The following is a 19594-nucleotide window of genomic DNA, read 5'->3' on the forward strand; positions in this document are numbered from 1 at the left end:
AGAGATTAATGAGACGAAGGTTAATATGTAAATTTTGAAGAAGAAGACATATATGTATGGTTGGATCCATCTGTAAGTTAGTAGTTGATGACCATTGAATTTCATGATGGTTAACTTGTGATGGCCCCAGTTGTGTGATATTTCTAGAAAAAAATTCAGTAGGGTTGGTTTTTGGATAGGGAAACAGGGTGGGATTGGGTGCAGTTGACTACTTTGTCTAAACAACCGATGATGTTAAACACGACATTTTTCTATAGATAATATGCTTGTCCACGAAATATGTTATATTTGTCTCACAAATCTATCCATACGAGACATGGGAGAACCATACCCTAAAAACTAGGAATAATGCTTGAGATCCCCAAAAAATGACACCCAAAAGACCCCCATTTAATGTGGAGTGTTGGATGTAAAGTGGGTCATACATGTGTGTTTTTAATCAATGATTATTTTAATGCCACATAGATTTGAGGGACTTTTGGGGGTGATATTTTGGGGGTCTCTAACATTGTCCAAAAACTAGCTTGTGAAATTGGAGAGCCAAATGCCTATATAAATCCCACACCAAAATCTCTTACTTTCAATTTGGGACCCATCCCATACCTTGCAACTGCAATCGTAACATTCCACCATGCTCCGCGGACTGGCTTTGCACTAGTTGGCCCAGGAGAATCGACGTCACCACCCTTATTGCTTGATACTAATTAGTCTCAGACGAACACTGCTACACCGACATCCCCATCCGTGCCGTACGATTGCAACTAAGAAACGTGATGTACGCCCTGATATCAATTAATATGAACCTTGAGAGAATGACACTCCAAAAGATGTTGGAGAGCTACATAAATATTTTTTTTTAAAGACTACACAAATGCTTTGACTAGTCTAGATTTGAGAGGTATGCAGCTTTTTTTTTTCAAAAGGCATGAGACATAACGCGTAACAAATTATAATATGGTATTGGAGCAAGAGTTATTGTGTTCGAATTTTAACTTTCCACAATTTATAAACTCTTATTTCTTTTTATTTCTCACATGTTGGGTACTCAATGAGAAGTTGGGTCATATGTTGAGCTTTTATCACTTAACAAAACTTGAATTTCCATGTATTCAAACGTCGGATTGTCTAACCAACACGTAAGGGGAGTGTTAGAATATATTATAAACGATGTTCAATGTCTCAATTCGACGAGTCAAAAAAATAATTAAATGACAAAGTAACAAATTATAAGTACGCCTAAAAAGAAACAAATATTAATTGTTAATATATATACATGATACATTGAATCGAATAGAGAAGATGAACCCAAGAAGGGTATGAATATTGACATATACGGTAACCAAAATTACGAGTGACAAAACTCTGTCCGGTCTGGATGACTGAATTTTTTCTACTCAGTGTAAACCAAGTTTGGATATAAGTGATATGTCTAAAATTTGGGTCGAAATACAAAATTTTGTCTGGTTTAAAACAGGGTCTGGGTTCAAGCACATAAATCTTGTTCGCTTTATTTGTTCGGACCCAAACCCAAATTATTGTCTAGTTTATTTGTCCGGATTTAAACCAATATTAATTTGATCAATTAAGTACGTCTGAAATCCAATTTGGATTAGGATCAAGACATATAAATATTTCGTAAACATGTGTCGTTGTCCGACCTAAAATTGACACGAAACCGATTTTTTTTCCACCACTAACCACAATATCAACCAAATTTGAGAAAGAAAACCTTCCTCAATTGCTTCGTCAATCTTCTTCTCCACTATTTTTATTTTAAAAGGTGAAGCTCACGCGTAGATGCACACAATTTCCACCCTTGAAAATGCATTAGAAGCTTCCCTCAAAGAAAAGACATCTCCTCTCTCTCTCTCTCTCTCTCTCTCTCTTCATTTTTCTCGAGAAAATAATCAATAAGAGAAAATAAAGCGTCTCTTTTATTTTTGTTTTCATTTGAAAGAAAGAGAGAATAGAACCAACGTCGCTTTCTTTACAATCTTCATCTTTCCCTTATAAAAAAGAGTTCCCGGACACGAATCGACGAGAAGAAAATAGAATCAACTGGTGCGGTGCTTCTGGGGAGGTAAAGTTATGGTCTTTGTTGTTGCAATTCTGAGAATTTTCATCACACATGGAAACAGATAGGCGTATGCGTTCCGATAATCTCCTCCGTTCCAATTTCTTCCTCTCCGGTTTCTACTGCTGGGACTGGGAATTCTTGACCGCTCTCCTGCTCTTTAGTTGCTGAATCGAATCGCAACACACAAACAAACAAACACTTTAATCCTTAAATTTCTTTGTAGTCCAGATTTTCTTTTTCTTTTTTAGGGGTAGTGATTGGTGATTTAGGGAGGGGTTGGTGAGAGGGGTAGATCGGGAAGAAATGGCGCAAAGGTCTGTTCCGGCGCCGTTTTTGACGAAGACGTATGATCTGGTGGATGATCCGATCACGGACGACGTGATTTCGTGGAACGAGAGCGGCACAACTTTCGTGGTGTGGAAGAACGCCGATTTCGCTAAGGATTTACTCCCTAATTATTTCAAGCACAACAACTTCTCCAGCTTTGTCCGCCAACTCAACACCTATGTAAGTACTCCATACTCCATCCTAATCATATTGTGTTTGGATAATCTGCTTAGCTTTTCAAGTTATGAATCGTGTTTGGATCCATAGAGTTACAGAAATGGTGGTCTCTTAGTATGAAATTTTGATTGTATGATCTGTTCAAATCAACTGTCATGATCATGGAAGATGTAAATATTACTCCACAGAATCAAACCTGTGGAAATTGGATTTTTTTTTGTTATTCGAGCACAAGAAAACGAAAGTCTTGTCCGGTTATGAAGCAACAGTGTTAAAGTTGAACGCCATTGTGGGGTGATGGCGTAGGAGTAAGAGTGGTAAAATTTTGTTCGATTTTAGATTAAATTAAGTTTAAACATAAGTTATATATCCGAAATTTGAATCTAAATACAATATTTTTTTTCGATTTAAAACTGGGTCTGGGTCGTGTCTAAATACAAGAATGTTGTTTGATTTTATTGTTTTAATCTTAATTCAGATTATGTTATTGTCCAGTTTATTTGTTCGAATTTAAACTAGATAGATCGAATTTGATCAATTAAATACATTTGAAATTCAATACGAGTTAGAGTTTGGGTATGTAAATATTATTTCGTAAATATGTTATGTTATCTTACTAAAAATTGATTTTTTGTCACCCTACCTAGGAGAATATTCTAGTGGGAGGATTTATCCATTATTAGTAATAAAAGAGGAAGGAAGTTTAGGTGAGGGGTGATTGTGGTATTTTAAAGGCAAGGATACTGTACGGAGAGCTACATCTAGCTAACCTGAATGAGCTACAGCTGTACAGGCAGGTCCCACTGGACTATCAATTAATTTCATAAGCAAAACAAATCAATTGCGTGAAGATCTGGAAACTTCTTCCCAATTCTTTATACTGAAAAATCGTGTCTGCGGCCCCCAATTAAAATTTTGTAACAGCGCAACGTGCACATCATGTTATATTTGTTTGTTGCCGTATACAATCACAACTTTGCAAACCATTCAATGCGCTCCGTTTTTCTAACTTGACTGGCGATCCTAAATCCTCTACTTTCTCATGTTTAAAATTCAGTTCTTTTTTTTTATTATTTTTAAAAATATCGTGAGAAACTCAACAAGTCAGGTCATGGTCCTTTGGTACGTGCATGGTGCACCATACCCTGGCATTTTATCTAGATATGTATTCTCAAAGTGTTGACGAGAGGTTTCGAATCTTATTTCATGGTATCGTGCTTATACTCTCAAATTGAATGATCTCGGTCGTTTGCTGACTGCCCACATAATGCATACGGCTCTGGTTTCATGGAATGCCATTTCCAGCCAACCCCTTTGTTTCAAAATTCAATGTCTTATTCGGCTATTTTTCTTTCTTTTGTCAAACCACAAAACCATTGGGTTATACTTATACCTATGACTTTTACTTATCTTCAACAAAAAGAAAAAAAAGAGATGATTTTTTGAATGTGTTAAAGAGTGTTGTTCTTGAATGCTCATCTATTTCAGGGCTTTCGAAAGATTGTTCCTGACAAATGGGAGTTTGCCAATGAACATTTCCGGCGGGGACAGAAGGAGCTTCTTTCCAAGATACGACGCCGGAAAACGGTGACAACAACACCGTCTCCGACTACTGCGGGAAAGACATCTGGTGCTGGTGGCAATTCGTCTTCCAATTCTGGGGAAGACCAGGCTTCAACCTCCACTTCTTCACCGGATTCAAAGAATCCGGGATCCGTCGATACTGTAGTGATTGCACAGTTTGCTGATTTATCTGGCGAAAACGAGAAACTGAGGAAGGACAATGAGGTTCTGAGCTCAGAGCTCGCTCGAACGAAGAAGCAGTGTGAGGAGCTGGTTGGGTTTCTGACCGAGTACTTGAAGGTGGGTCCTGAACAGATCAATCAAATCATGAGGCAAGGAAGCTGTGAGTCCACCCATGATGCGTTGGTTGCTGATCGCGATAATGATGAAAAATGTGTTGAAGAGGATGGGGGTGAGGATTTCAAAATCTTTGGGGTTTGGTTGAAAGGGGAAAAGAAGAAGAGGGGCCGTGATGAGAATATTGGGTTTACCGGCCCCCACGCCAAGGAACTGAAGAAGAATGTGGAATTCCATGCTCCCTTGATGAAGAGCAGCAAGGTCTGCAACTGACCATCAATGGGAAATATCTAATGAATGGTAGATATAGACAAAGTCAGTGGTAGCGGGAGACAAAAGGGTTCCCTAAATTGCAACAGACGTTAAGGTTTATTTTGTCCATTATGTAGTAAATGTAATAAGGATGAAAACTTTTGAGTTTAGGTTGGTTTATCAGGTGTTTTCGTGGGAGTTGGGGATCAAAGGCAAATGGGTCTCTAGCCTCCTTCCCATCAACGAAGTTGATTTCAGTCATTATAAATAGATGCTGCCTATTTAAACAGTTGTTACAAAGCATTATGCAATGTAGTTAAATTGCTTTTGGCATTTCACAAATGCTTGAGATGACCAAATCCATCATGTCGCTTATGGTGTGGAGCTCACTAGCATGCCAAGCTTTAAGTTTTTACTTGCTTATGTTATGATTGTGGTTTGAATTCTTGTTCTTTGTGTTGTCTCAAGCCATCCTATCTGATGTCTTGTTATTCTTACTCTTGTTTTCAATATTTTTGTTGTTTATAAAAAAAATGCTTGGGATAATGTCGAATAGAAGGATTGACCTTAGTTAAAGAATCAGTTGACCATACCAGCCTCTTCGGGTGATTGATTGTCTACATGCACAGTTGAAAAACACGAGCTATGGGGATATCGAGGGTACGCTCAAAGGAACCTCTCTTATGCTCAAGTTAATACAATGTTTTGCTGTTGAGGAATGCTCGGCAATTGAAATTACATAGTTCAAAAATGGTTTCTCTAGCGTTTGAGATCCCCTTTTTATATGAATTGAAGAGATCTAATTATAGTAGGAGTAGATTCCTCAGGAAGATTTTTTGAGAATAGATCCCATCCGAATTTCTTTCCTAATACAAGCTAGACTCCTTTAGGGTTTGTCTCCTTTTGCCCTTTTGGTATACAAATTTTTGGATTATCGAGATGCCTCCCCTGTTCGATACTGAGGTGTTTTCTCGGGTTGGTATTGTGGGATCTCCTCAGGTATCCTGTCAGGTCGAGTTCACCTGTGCTAACTCTTCGATGATAACTATTGGGTCTTTGGGGCCCTTCCTCGACATCTTATGTGTTACGTGTCTGCATTTTATTGGATGGACTATTTTGGTACCATCAACTTGTATGTTTGTTCAATGGCTGTTCCATTGTGGTTACAAGAAGTGTCATAAAAGCCACAGTAGTTTACTTGCACCTACTTGATCTATGAGAAGTATCGTTGAAGTATGTGGACAGAAATTCATAAATGCAAGCAATGCAAACCGACCCAATCTTTGAGTTCTGCTCAAAGGTTGCCTTCCCAGGCAAGTAGTGCATCTCTTTTGACTTGATAGTTCTAATTCTATTTCTATTTTACATGGTTTACAGGCAATTCACAACTGACGGACGAGGGTTCTTGTAATAGAAATCATTGTAGTGACCATCACAGACTTCGGTTGGTTTATCAAATTTTAAAAATTGAGTGAATCTCACACGATAAGCAATCGTGTGGGGTTCAGTAGCCCGTTTATAGATGGTTTGGGCTTCCAGTATAAGGCCATAGGTTAGAATAAAACCTTTAAGCCTGCACGACTAGACTTGGGCTAATTCAGAGGCCTAAAATACAAGACCAGGCTCAGTCTTATTTGGGCCATTCGGGCCCATTCTCTTAAAGACTGAAACGGTGCGTACTACATTGGGAGTGAAATAATAATATGGCCACAGTTCACAAGTAGTCAGCTGTTCATGATGACAGCAAACGGATGGCCCTTATTCTCTGCCACTCTCTTCACTGCTCACTGACTGCTCCTGCTGCTTCTCTTCCTTCGATTAAATCCTCAAGACCTAAAATCTCTGCAATTTCCTCCATGGAGCAGCACAATGATGGCAGCAGAAAGTTCATAGAGTTCCCCTTCGTCTCGGCCCCGCACAAGGATTTGATGGTTGGTCTTGTATCGACCGTCGAGAATCGTTTGGGCTCGCAGCTCCACACTTGTACCCTCCCGCTTGACGTGCAACACTACCAGAACCCTAGTGGATCAGCCCAAGCCTCCCTGTACATCCGATCCGGAATCGAACCCTCGCTGGTATGAGTCCAATGTCTTCAAAACCATAATCTTAGTTTGCTTAGTTAATTTGGTGTCAATTGTTAAAATAGCATGTAGATATAGTTAATTTGGGGCACTTTTATAGAGACTGGATCTTTTTGTTCACAATATAATAGTTTGGAATATGAGTTTGTGGCGGGATCATCACTGGCTTTCCATTTTCTCTGGTGGAATTGGTGTTTTTGTTGTGTCTTGAATGACTAGTGTTAGATGCCTGATGCAGGTTAGAATTTTGAAACTTACCGAGGTCTGATTCACTGGAATGTTAGTCAATCAAGTAAAGCGAGGAACAGGATGAACCTCACCTGTCATTTCTTTGGTATCTGGACAGAAATAATGTGGCTCTGAAAACCAGTTTTTTTTTAGGTCATATGATGTTGTACCAAAATTTTCTAAACTTTAGCCGGATATTATTTCTATTCATCTCTTCATCGTTGGTCAAATTACATAACTGGGTTTAAGAGCAAGTATTCAAGGCTGTGGATGGGATGGCTGTGCTCAATATAAGATTGCGACTTGTGAGATTGTAGGGAAATTTACTATACAAGTATTGCTATTGCTTCCTTTCTAAGGTGAAAGAACTAATTTTGGTCTTTCCGTATGCATTTCATTGCTTCAATGAGGAAACTGCAGGGATAGCGATTAGCTTAAACTGCATCATACCGCATCATAGAGTGATCTTCTGTTTAATGTTTTTGAGGTGCTTATTTATGGAAAGTAATAATTATGAAGGGTTGTAATAGCTTTAGGCTTTTAACATCTCATTTTCAATGGTTGAAGAGCACGGGTGTGTTTGTGTGTATTTGTAACTGTTGTATTTGTCAGGTTGACTTCATACTGGGAAGTTGGATACACTGTGACCTGCCAACAGGAGGAGCATTGAACATCACAAGCCTTTCAGCTTATCTGAGTGCTTCGACAGATGCACCGAATTTCCTATTTGAGCTAATTCGAAGTAGCCCAACATCAGTAGTCCTCATCGTTGATTTGCCTCCTCGAAAGGACCTTGTCCTTTATCCCGACTATCTTCAAACATTCTATGAAAACACCCAGTTGGAAAGCCGCAGGCAATCACTTGCAAAGCTCCCTGAAGTTCAACCCTACTTCTCATCGTCGCTTTACATTCGCTGTCTCAGTTCTCCCACTGCAATTATGGTTCGTATAGAAACCAAGGCAGGGCAGCCAGAACGCATGGAGGAGATTATAAAAGATCATGTGGATCCTATTGCAAAGGAAGTGTTGGGAATCTGGCTGGATCAATGTGCTTGCGGAAAGAGAGAAGTGGGAGAGACCGAAAAGGCTTGTTTGGAGAAGAGAGATAAGTTGATTAAAAGCCAGACTGTTGAGATTGACATTGGCTCTAGTTTTCCTAGGTTGTTTGGGCCAGAAGTAGCTGAGAGAGTAGTAGGAGTGATTAGGGAGTTTTATGGTGTATGAGGCACCAAATTATGGTTGCCTATATGGTCATAAGGGATTAAATTTTAGGATTAATGAAAGATCACCTGGATTAGGTGTGCAGTAGTTGAAATTTATTTTCTTCTCTGTTTTTTCTGGTCTTCAAAAAGACGGAAAGTATTACTACATATCCAAGTTTGATTGCAGCATGTGTTCAACTCAATGACCTTAATGTTGCTGATTCTGTAATGGCTTATGTAATTCGTGAGGGCTTTGACAAGGACATGGCAGTTAGCAATGCCCTTGTATACTATTCCTATATGCAAGATGTGGAAGTATTATAAAGGCAGAAAGGCTGTTTGAATCCTTGCTTGTTAAGTATCCCCAAGTTTGGACTAAGGAGCACTATGCCTGCGGAAACTATGAATGAAGCTTATGAAACTGTGAAGGAGACTGTCAACATTTAGGGCTTGTTTGGATTGAAAAATGAAGAGTATAGTAGAGTTAATGGAGGGGGAGTTATGGAAGGGGGATGATAGAGTCCCACATCGGTTAGGAGAGGGGAGGAAGTGTTGTATATAGGTGAGAGGTATTCCCTCTCCTTAGTAACCAGGCTTTTCCCAGAGAAGGGTCTGGCTACAACCCCCATTGGGCCTTGGACTGCATGGTCTGGGCCAGGCCCAATGGCCTATGGATGGGTTGGGGCTTGGTTATTGAGTGATGGTCATCTTACTCTATCATTGGTATCGGAGCCCTCGTTCCTGCCCTGTGGGGAGCTCTGGTATCCATGGGCCTTGTGCCCCTGGCCCTTGGGGCCGCGTCCGCGGAGTGGCCGGCCTTGGTGTTCTGTTATATGGGGCCGAAAGGATAGGGATAGGGAAGGGTCCCGAGTCCTGAGTCTGAGTACCCTGCCATGGCAGGCCAAGGTGCTCGACCAACGTCCACGGGCCTTGTGCCCCTGGCCCTTGGGGCCGCGTCCGCGGAGTGGCCGGCCTTGGTGTTCTGTTATATGGGGCCGAAAGGATAGGGATAGGGAAGGGTCCCGAGTCCTGAGTCTGAGTACCCTGCCATGGCAGGCCAAGGTGCTCGACCAACGTGGACGTTGGTCTTGAAGGGGTGGGTCTTACTCTATCATTGGTATCGGAGCCCTCGTTCCTGCCCTGTGGGGAGCTCTGGTATCCATGGGCCTTGTGCCCCTGGCCCTTGGGGCCGCGTCCGTGGAGTGGCCGGCCTTGGTGTTCTGTTATATGGGGCCGAAAGGATAGGGATATGGAAGGGTCCCGAGTCCTGAGTCTGAGTACCCTGCCATGGTAGGCCAAGGTGCTCGACCAACGTGGACGTTGGTCTTGAAGGGGTGGGTATTGATAGAGTCCCACATCGGTTAGGAGAGGGGGTTAGGAGAGGGGAGGAAGTGTTGTATATAGGTGAGAGGTATTCCCTCTCCTTAGTAACCAGGCTTTTCCCAGAGAAGGGTCTGGCTACAACCCCCATTGGGCCTTGGACTGCATGGTCTGGGCCAGGCCCAATGGCCTATGGATGGGTTGGGGCTTGGTTATTGAGTGATGGTCCTCTTATACCAATTGATAGACACCAATATAATTGATAGCAGAAACAGAGAAAGCAGGGAATGTAACTAAATATTATCGATTATATTACTGAACTGTGATGTTCTATTACAACTGAAGAAAAAGAAATACAGCAAAGGAAATGATAAACCCTAGACTTCGAGAGCTAGGACCTCCCAATTCTCTCAAGAGAGACAAACCAACAAAATATCCAGAAGCTCGCCCACTCTGCAGTCTGTACCTATATGCAAAACCAACAACACAATTCAGAAAGATTAACCAGTAAAGGGACAACACATGGACCAATTAAACACTGCCACGCTTCCTCCTATTTTCATATGTTTTAATAATAATAGGTCTATCAGGGGACTACCTTCACTCACCCTTACTTGGATAGAGGGTAGAGTAAGTGAGAGATAATGAGAAGTAAGAGATGTGAGTTAATGGGATGATTTAGGAAAATACTAAACAAATTTGTCTCTCACCTCACAAACCCCTCAAATTGAGGGGTTACAAAATGTAGAGTTAAAGAGTTAAGTGAGGGGGAAAGTTCTCCCCTCTTAGCTCCACTTAACTCTCCATCTTACAATCCAAGCAAGATGGAATTACTCCACTCTCCTTAATCCTCCTAACTTAACTCTCTAAGATATCAATCCAAGCAAACCCTTAGGCTCTTGGGGGAGTCCACATTATATGGTTCTAACATGTAGTCCATTAGCATTAGATAAGAGCCCACATTACATGGTTCCAACATATGGTGGTTAATTAGCATTAGATGAGGGCCCATTACTCAAAAGCCATAACTTAAAAAAGGAGTCTAGATTCCACTCAATGCGATATAAACCATTCTCAAACTTTGTTACTTCTCCATGTGGGATTGTGTGGAGACTTACATCTCCAATAGTCCAATATACTTTCCCTTGCACACGATCCCATCAAATCGGGCCTCTCGTTGGACTCTTACCCGATGGGCTACTTTCAACCCTTTACCATACAGGTCACAAAGGCCTTCACCATGGTCGAATGCCCTCTGCTCCAACTGTTTTTTGGTAAATGTCTCCTATCTGATACCATGTCAACATTTTAGGCCTTGCGGGCTCCCCCTTCACCATACGGGCCACATTGAACCTCTTACCATATGGGCCATTTGAGCCATACTGTACGTGAGTTTTGATACCATGTCAACATTTTAGATTCTGGGAGAGCCCACGTTACATGTCCATTAGCATTTGATGGAAGCCCAATACTCAAAAGTCCTGATTTAAGAATCTAGGTCCACCCAATACAATATAAACCATTCTCAAACCTTGTAACTTCTAAGCCTTTCCTAGTTCTTCAATAAAGCCTACTTGAATCTTCGTTGGGTGCTTGCAGAAACTCTGACATCGAACTTAGTGAAAAAGTTGCTGACATGCTCTTTGAAATGGACCCAGAAAATCCTGTACTTCATATATAACATCTATGCTGCAGTTGGAAGGTACGGCCGGATTTGCTGATAAAATCAGGAGTTGGTCATTTGGAAGGGAGACAGTTGAAGAAACCACCAGGTTTCAGTCTTTTATCAAGAAATAGTCATCTCTGCGAGTGATTTTCTTGAACTGGTAACATAAATAATTTAATCTGAGGATTTTCTTATGAGCATTCCGAGTGATTCAAATTGAACCCAAGCCCCAAAATGAATGGGTTGTTGGGTGACTGAGACTGGTGTCTTGTCTTGTGACGAGGACAAAAGATTGCCAGCAATACAATACATTGAATAAAGAAACCACTTGCAGATTAGTTTCCAGCTGCGCCCACAATTGTTGGGGCATCACAACGGTTTTATGGATTATGGGAACGCTGACCGTACAGCACGTGCTCTTATAAAAGGACGGCTTCCAAGATTGGAATCTGCTTTAAAAGCAAGTCAAGGAGTGGTAGTCCAGATGACAGGTCAAAATGGTCTTTTTGTGCTTCTCCACTTTACGGTTCCGAACTTTCCTCCAACCATTTGGGAACACTCGATGCGCACCGGCTTTGTGACGCTTTTAATGATATTAATTGCGTATGATCAGACCATGAGATTGGATTTGGTCTTTTCGTATTTTTGAGATATTTTGGTCGGAATTTCCTTTTTTTTTTTTTTTTTTTCACATTTCGCTCAACACACAGAGGCGAGGCAGTACTAGCTGTAGCCCCCTAAATTTTTTTAAAAAATATGGAGTACCACTATATATATGTTTGTATAAAAATTCTCAAGTGCGGACGTCCATAACTTAATCATTTGAACACTCCACTTTTTAAATGTTTTCAAAAGTAAAATGACAAGTGAGTCCACTGTTTTGGGTCCCACATGTTTCAAGTCAATGGTAAGATTGAGGTGCGTAAGTTAATATAACTTGTGGGTATCCGCATAAGAGAATTCCTATATATGTTTGTATACATATTTTGATGTGTAAATATACTTCTAGTCTAACGTGTCACTTTGACTATTAGCGACAACGTGATTTGACGGTGTCAAGACTGTATGTACACTGGCATAAAAAATATTTTATTAAAATAATAAAATTAATAGAATAACAAAAATAACTCAAATAACAAAATTGGGGATTTCATATCTTCGAGCTACCCGACGAGTGTTTGGCCTGCATTTTCCAGTCACTTGCCTCCGACGACCGGGAACGTTGCTCTCTGGTGTGTAAGCGATGGATGAGGATCGAAGGGCAAAGCGGCCATCGTCTTTCTCTCAATGCTCAAGCTGATCTGCTCCTCTCCCTGATTCCTTATATGTTCTCTCGATTCGACGCCATCACAAAATTAGCTCTCAAGTGTAAGGGGGAAGACCTTCGAGAGTGATGAACTGGACGGATCTACCAGGTTTATTGAAGCTCTAGTCATTCGACGCCAAAGTAGCTTGATATTGTTCAACATCACCAATCTTTCTTGATCTCCTCTCTCCAAATCTGGTGGGTCTTGAAGAATTACTACTTTCAAGCAAATATATGTGCATAACTACGCAATAATCATTCATTGCGAAGCTCAAAATTGAACTCGAAAAGAGGAGGCAGATATCGAATCAAACTTCTAGACAAATGAACTCACCATGGGAGCATAAATGCGAGCCGTCAAGATGCCATTTTTTATTCTTTGCTATTCGTCTCGCTGGAGATCGTTGCTTGCTGCAGATGCCGTAGGGTGCTGTCTTTGAAGTCAGAGACTGGAAACACACCACAAAGGCACAAACCAATCTCTCCTCTAGTGTCGTCTTTGAAGTCAGTGGTGGTGGAGCAGAGGCCGAATTTGCAGAAAGCATATATAATTTTAAAATTTTTTATTTTTGATGGTCATTCGATCAAAATCAGATATTGATAATAATTATTAAAAATATTTTATGCTACTTCAGCACTGGGAATTGAGTCACCATGCCACATAATCAAAAAACAATTGTATTCTAAAGGTCAACTTGCCACGTTAGACCATTGACTGCCCCTAAATAGTCAAAATTTGTCCGAGTGACCAAAGTGTAACAAAAAAAATCTTTGGGTGACCAATTTGGAACGTTTGATCTTTGGGTAATGAAAATGAAATATTGATTATCTTTCAGTGATCAAAAGTTTACTTCACTCATTTATATACTATTTCATCTTACATGTTTTTATATAGTTTCCATCAATTTTAATATGTATCTATGTTAACTTTTTGGAGTTACTTTATGAAACCAGATATTAAGATGAATGTTCATCGATAATTTTATTTCAATAAATTATATTATTATAAAATAACCTTAAAAAAAGAAAAGGGAGCGCTGCCCCGGAACCCAACTAAATTTTTTTGGACAAATCAATAGCATCCCTCCCCTAACATCAATTCTAAGTTCCACCTTTCCTGCACAAGTTTATCAACTAATTCAATCATGATGCAAGCAATTCAACCATGATGCAAGTAATTCAATCATGATGGGTTGTTAAACGACATCGACAAGACATATTTTATGTATGTGAATTTATGTGTAAATGCGCAAGACAAACAATCCAATCACGAATGCCCGTGTTGGTAAAAATCAAAGTGAAAAATAGAAATATCATTAAATGCATAAAAACCATGTATTTACAAGAAGTATAACCACCACCGTTGAATCCATTGATTCGGATCATGTATATGCAAAAAAATTTCATAAAGTATTAAACATAAAGTTTAGTGTTGTGTTGCTTTTTTCATAGACTCCATGTTTTCGAGGGTTGGAAAAATAAATAGAAATTACATGGTTAAACCACAAAGAGAGATATCAAACACGTGATGACCATTGATTCAAGAGAACTTACTCTGATAATCCTCTCTTGTTACCCACTTCTAATCTCTTAAATCAATGACTTAATATATTATACCTATATATTTTTTAAAAAAACTTAGGGCCCCCGTCCCTACATCCCTCTGCCCATGTAGGGACGACAACGGGTCGGGTACCCTTCCAAATATGAAATACCAAAATTGTTTTCATTTAAGATACTCAATGCAAAAACCATTTAAATTTCCAAAATCGAAACTGTTTCATAACAATTTATCATTGGGCACCTGTTTATCATTTAACTTTAATTTTTTAAAAAATTTGCACTAATTGTCATATAACCATTTCTAAACCTGCAAATCTAAAACCTAACCCACCTCAAACTCAAATGCAAAATCCAAATCATGCATTAAAAATAGAATAAAATAACAAAACCAATAATTAGTTATGATTATATTAATACTAAATATGATTTATCTTGTAATGCTGTATCATTTGGGCAATTCAAATTAGTGTATTTTATAGTTTTATTAGTATGATTCTATAAATGTATATGTTTTAATATGCTTTATCATGTTATTGTATAGCATCCCAATAATATACCTTTATATAGATGATATAATATTGTTACTATAATTGACTTCTTTATTAAATGGTTTGGGTACCGTAAACCTGGCATCAAAAACCAAACCCAACCCAATCCTAAACCGTGACGGGGTTGAAAATCAAAACCAAAATCACTTCCAAATCCTATAAGATTGGGTTTCGGGTTTTAAATGGATCGGGTACCCTATTAATAGTGCTTGGATCATCTTTTTTTGGCGTCCCTACGCCCATGCACATAAGTTCTTCCCCCATTTTCATTAATAGATGCCTAGATGGTTAATATGACATGGACAACCGGCGAACCCCTAGTATTTACACATGAGCAAAGTTGAAAATTTTTTTTTCACTCAAATAATTAAAAATATAATTTCATAATTTATGTAAAAATAAAGATCTCTGATATGGGTGTTCGAATCTACAACCAAAAATATATTCGAGGTGATCCACCAACAACCTCCAAGACACATAAAAAGTGATCGTTAGAAAGCTCTTGACAATGATGGGGTGCCGACCGAAGAACCTCTAACGGTTAAGCCAATAAGGTCATGGGTATGAGAGAAATGGAGATTGATGGGAGACGAGAAAATTGTGAAATGTGATCTTGACCATTATGGAAGATACAGTGGGTCAAGGTGTCTGAACGATGTCTTTTCATAATATCTAGCGAGGGCATTGAAACTGCCAGCTTATCCGAACACAGAAACACTTGTGACTTGACCAAGCCATCGAGTCATTGAAACTGCCAGCTTGGCCTCCAGCTGACCTGGCCCACCTGCAGAACAACATTTTCAGGAGCAAAAGAGCCACAAAGCATGTCCCCACCCACTTTTCGCCACGTGACACAAATATGAAACTCCTCGACACTTTGGTTCACTAGGCCGTGTGGAAACTGCGTACGGTTGGCAGCCATGTGTACTCCCTTCCCTTTAAAACCCCAAGCTGCATTCGCCCACATTCGTTCGATGTGTTATCTTTCTGAAACCCCAGAAAAGAGTAAAGAGTAAAGACCCTCTCAAAAGCCCGAATTCTCGGACGGACCCAACACCAGACTACGACGACTCTCTGCAACAATGCAGTACCTTTTTAACCGAGAAAAGGAGGAGGCCATTATCGTCTCTGCACTTGAGCACGTAATCACTGGCCAAGCAGAATTACTCCAATATGGCACGTCCTTACCGAGTGGGATCACCGACGAACAACCCATAATGTTACCTCTCCCTGAAACTTGTCAAGTATGCAATGTGGACGGCTGTTTGGGCTGCAACCTCTTCCTGCCAACCGAAGGAGATAATGGTACTAATATACGGAGGAACAGGAATAAGAAGAGTCCGTACAGAGGAGTACGGCAGAGGCCGTGGGGAAAATGGGCGGCGGAGATCCGGGATCCGTGGAAGGCGGAGAGGAAATGGCTTGGGACGTTCAGCACGGCGGAGGCGGCGGCGAGAGCTTATGATAGACAAAATGTAATGTTCCGAGGAGAAAAAGCAAAGCTCAATTTCCCATTATCGGAGTATAAAAATGAGATTAAAATCTATGAAAAGAAAACCATTGAGAATGAGAAGGCGAAGGAAGCAATGGGGACTAATAATTTTGAAGGAGGAGGGACATCCGCGCTGCGCGATCATAATTACAAGGAACAGAGCATGGTAGAGCAAGAACAGAGGGAGGAGCAGCATCCGAGATCAGATGAAGATATATTTGCATTTTGCTGAGATGATGATGATGGATTCAATGCAATAGATTAAGAAGGGTGAGATTAATAGGATAATAAAATAATTAATTCAAAGCTTAAACATTGAAGATGGATATTAGAAGGATCTTTCACTGTTTTTGAGAAAAAAAAAAAACCTCCAGTTGTTTAGGAGGGAAAGCATTAGGAAATATTTAAAATGCGCGCGTCCTCCATGAGGAGACTAATCTCGAAGGTCAAAGTGTCTTGCCAGGTCAAAGCCTGAATATATATATATATATTTTTATATTGCTTCACATTTTGAAAGTTGCACTGTATCGAAAATAATGTAACGCTCTGTTTGACATCCGTTTGAATAAAATATGCTTTTGAGACAATTTATTTTACTTTGTTATTCTTGACTAATATGTAGATTATTTTTTCTCCAGCTTTATATGGCAAAAACTGAAAATTACATTGTTTTGATATATTCGACAATTTACATTATTCTGAAATTTTGGCAAAAAACCAATGTAAGCGCATGTTGTGGGGAAAAAAACCAGCGTAATAACATGTTTGTGATAAAAAAAATATAATTGTAGGTCTGTATGACAAAAAATAATGTAATCGTATGTCTCTATACAAAAAAAAAATGTAAACACATTCCTTTTCAATATAATCCGTGAATATGAATGATTTACTTGTCTATTTATACTTAAATGAGAGATGATGAAATCGTGAAAGTGGAAGAGAAAATGAAATTAGAAAATAAAAGAGAATATTTAATTTTCAGATTTTAAACATCATAGGAGTGAGAGAGAGGAGGAAAATTTGATTTTCAAAATTGTGTACCATGTCAACAATTCATTCCATGTTGTCTAAGCATGTCATCTAGGTGCCATCTAAACTTGGGACATATGTACATCAGGAATTCTCCTATGTGGACCAAAAGTGTGGACCAAGTTTGTGGACCAAAATCCAATGGTTGTAATCAATCACAACATAAGTGGGGGCCACACATTTATTATGGGGCCCACCACATCTATGGTTGAAAAACAAGTCCACAAACTTGGTCCACACTTTTGGTCCACATAGGAGAATTTCTGATATGTACATTTCTCATTTGTTCACTATAAATGTCAGCAAAATATCCAGCGAGGTCGTGTACTTGCCCAAACGCTTGACCTTGTCGCGTTTTCTTTTGATTTTGACATGACTTGACGTAAGCCATGAGTCAGTATTGACGTAAGCCATGAGTCAGTATTGACGTAAGCCATGGCCTCCAGCTGGCCTACTTTTGCAACAACATTTTCTTGTACATAAAAGCCACAAAGCATGTCCCCATCGTCTATGGGGAGAGGAGTTCCAATTCATACCTCCAATTTTATCTTCAATTTTCTCACAAAATTATATTAAATAATAAATTAAAATATGTGATTGAATATTTTTTATATGCAAAAAGTTAGAATATAATAGATTTTTTTAAAAAAATTCTTAGTAACCATAAACCTCTTAAACATAAATTATAAACCTTAAACTCTAAACATTAAAACTTAAGTCATAAACATTACATTCTAAACTCTAAACACTAATTACTAACTCATAAGCTTTAATATGACATTTTAAAAAATCATTATTTAACATATTTTTGAGAAAAAATTGTAGCTAAGAGTGTGTTTGGATTGAGGGATTTGGAGCAAAAGGAAAGGAAGGGAAATAAAGTTTCCTTCCAATTATCTTGTTTGGATAGTTTATTAAAAATTAAGTGGAGGGATTTGGGAGGAAGATTTCATTAAATTTTTATTAAAATTCTTTCTCTCTAAAATGGAGTTATTTGGAGGGAAGAGATTACTAATTAAGTCATTTGTAAGTTAAATATCTATTTTACCCTTGTACATAATATTTTAACATAAAAATAAGGATAAATTAGTAAATTAAACAAATTTTCTTTTCTTACCCCTCCCCTCCCTTCTCTCCCCCTCCCCTCCCTTCTTTTTCCTTCCCCCAAATTCTTCCATCCAAACATACTCTAAGAATTGAAGCTCCTCCAAAATCGATAGGTGCTATCGCCACGTGAAACAAATATGAAACACATCTCACCGGACCGTGTAAACTGCGTACAGTTGGCAACCTGGTGTACTACCCTCCCTTATAAAACCCTCAGCCGCATTCGCCACAACCCAAAAACGAAGACGAAGGATTTGTGGTCCTTATGATGCCGAGAAAAAGGGTGCCCGGACCCAGAGCCGGAACCTTACACATCCAACTTCCCCAAAATAACCCTCTCCCCAACACCAGACTCTACTACTCTCTGCAATGCAGCATCTTTTAAACCGAGAAAAGGAGGAGGCCAGTATCGTCTCTGCACTCAAGGACGTAATCACTGGCCAAGCAGAATTACTCCAATATGGCACGTCCTTACCGAGTGGGATCACCGACGAACAACCCATAATGTTACCTCTCACTGAAACTTGTCAAGTATGCAATGTGGACTGTTTGGGCTGCAACGTCTTCCCGCCAACCGAAGGAGATAATATACAGAGGAACAAGAATGAGAGGAAGAAGAGTCCGTACAGAGGAGTACGGCAGAGCCCGTGGGGGAAATGGGCGGAGGAGATTCTGGACCCGTGGAAGGCGGAGAGGAAATGGCTTGGGACGTTCAGCACGGCGGAGGAGGCAGCGTGAGCTTATGATAGAGAAAATGTAATGTTCCGAGGAGAGAAAGCGAAGCTCAATTTCCCATTATCAGAGTATAAAAATGAGATTAAAATCTATGAAAACAAAACCAGTGAGAATAAGAAGGAGACGAAATCAATGGAGACTGATAATTTTGGAGGAGGAGGGACATCCGCGCGCTGTGTTATCATGAATTACAAGGAACAGAGCACGGCAGAGCAAAAACAGAGGGAGGAGCAGAATCCGAGATCAGATGAAGATATATTTGCATTTTGCTGAGATGATGATGATGGATTGAGTGCAATAGATTAATCAGAGTGAGATTAATAGGATAATGAAATAATTAAGTCGAAGCTTAAACATTAAAGATGGATATTAGAACGTTCTTTCACTGGTTTTGGAAGGGAAAAAAAGTCAAAAGTCAAACTTTATTTGCTTAGTAGGGAAAGCATTTGAAAAGTCATGATTTAAAATGCGTGCGTCATCCATGAGGAGAGCAATCGAAGGTTCTTGTGCGGTCAAAGCACACATATATATTCAAAAGTCAAAACAGTTGTTACAGTTATGACAGTTATTGAAAGAGGGTGGTACCTTCTCTAGTTGTATTCCTCACAATTCACAAACAATTTT

The 19594-nt window shown here is 39.5% G+C and overlaps 4 protein-coding genes across 4 annotated transcripts; all 4 read left to right on the forward strand.

The window, feature by feature from the left end:
• The first annotated feature begins 1894 nt into the window (after window positions 1-1894).
• LOC119999524 (heat shock factor protein HSF24-like) lies at window positions 1895-5082 on the forward strand. Its single transcript, XM_038847139.1, has 2 exons — window positions 1895-2584; window positions 4070-5082. The coding sequence occupies exons 1-2, from the start codon at window positions 2381-2383 to the stop codon at window positions 4712-4714; spliced, it is 849 nt and encodes a 282-aa protein (XP_038703067.1). The 5' UTR covers window positions 1895-2380; the 3' UTR covers window positions 4715-5082.
• A 1342-nt stretch (window positions 5083-6424) lies between these two features.
• On the forward strand, window positions 6425-8416 carry LOC120011254 (red chlorophyll catabolite reductase, chloroplastic-like). The gene is made up of 2 exons (XM_038862362.1): window positions 6425-6768; window positions 7615-8416. Exons 1-2 carry the CDS (start codon window positions 6445-6447, stop codon window positions 8224-8226), a joined length of 936 nt encoding a protein of 311 aa, XP_038718290.1. The 5' UTR covers window positions 6425-6444; the 3' UTR covers window positions 8227-8416.
• Window positions 8417-15572: 7156 nt separating this feature from the next.
• Window positions 15573-16605, forward strand: LOC120002801 (ethylene-responsive transcription factor ERF109-like). Its single transcript, XM_038851634.1, has one exon. It carries the CDS (start codon window positions 15690-15692, stop codon window positions 16329-16331), a length of 642 nt encoding a protein of 213 aa, XP_038707562.1. The 5' UTR covers window positions 15573-15689; the 3' UTR covers window positions 16332-16605.
• A 1740-nt stretch (window positions 16606-18345) lies between these two features.
• LOC119997133 (ethylene-responsive transcription factor ERF109-like) lies at window positions 18346-19591 on the forward strand. The gene has a single exon (XM_038843959.1). It carries the CDS (start codon window positions 18605-18607, stop codon window positions 18971-18973), a length of 369 nt encoding a protein of 122 aa, XP_038699887.1. The 5' UTR covers window positions 18346-18604; the 3' UTR covers window positions 18974-19591.
• Window positions 19592-19594: the final 3 nt, after the last annotated feature.

The sequence above is a fragment of the Tripterygium wilfordii genome, chromosome 1 (genome assembly GCF_013401445.1).
Source record: "Tripterygium wilfordii isolate XIE 37 chromosome 1, ASM1340144v1, whole genome shotgun sequence".
In the NCBI taxonomy this organism is placed as follows: domain Eukaryota; kingdom Viridiplantae; phylum Streptophyta; class Magnoliopsida; order Celastrales; family Celastraceae; genus Tripterygium; species Tripterygium wilfordii.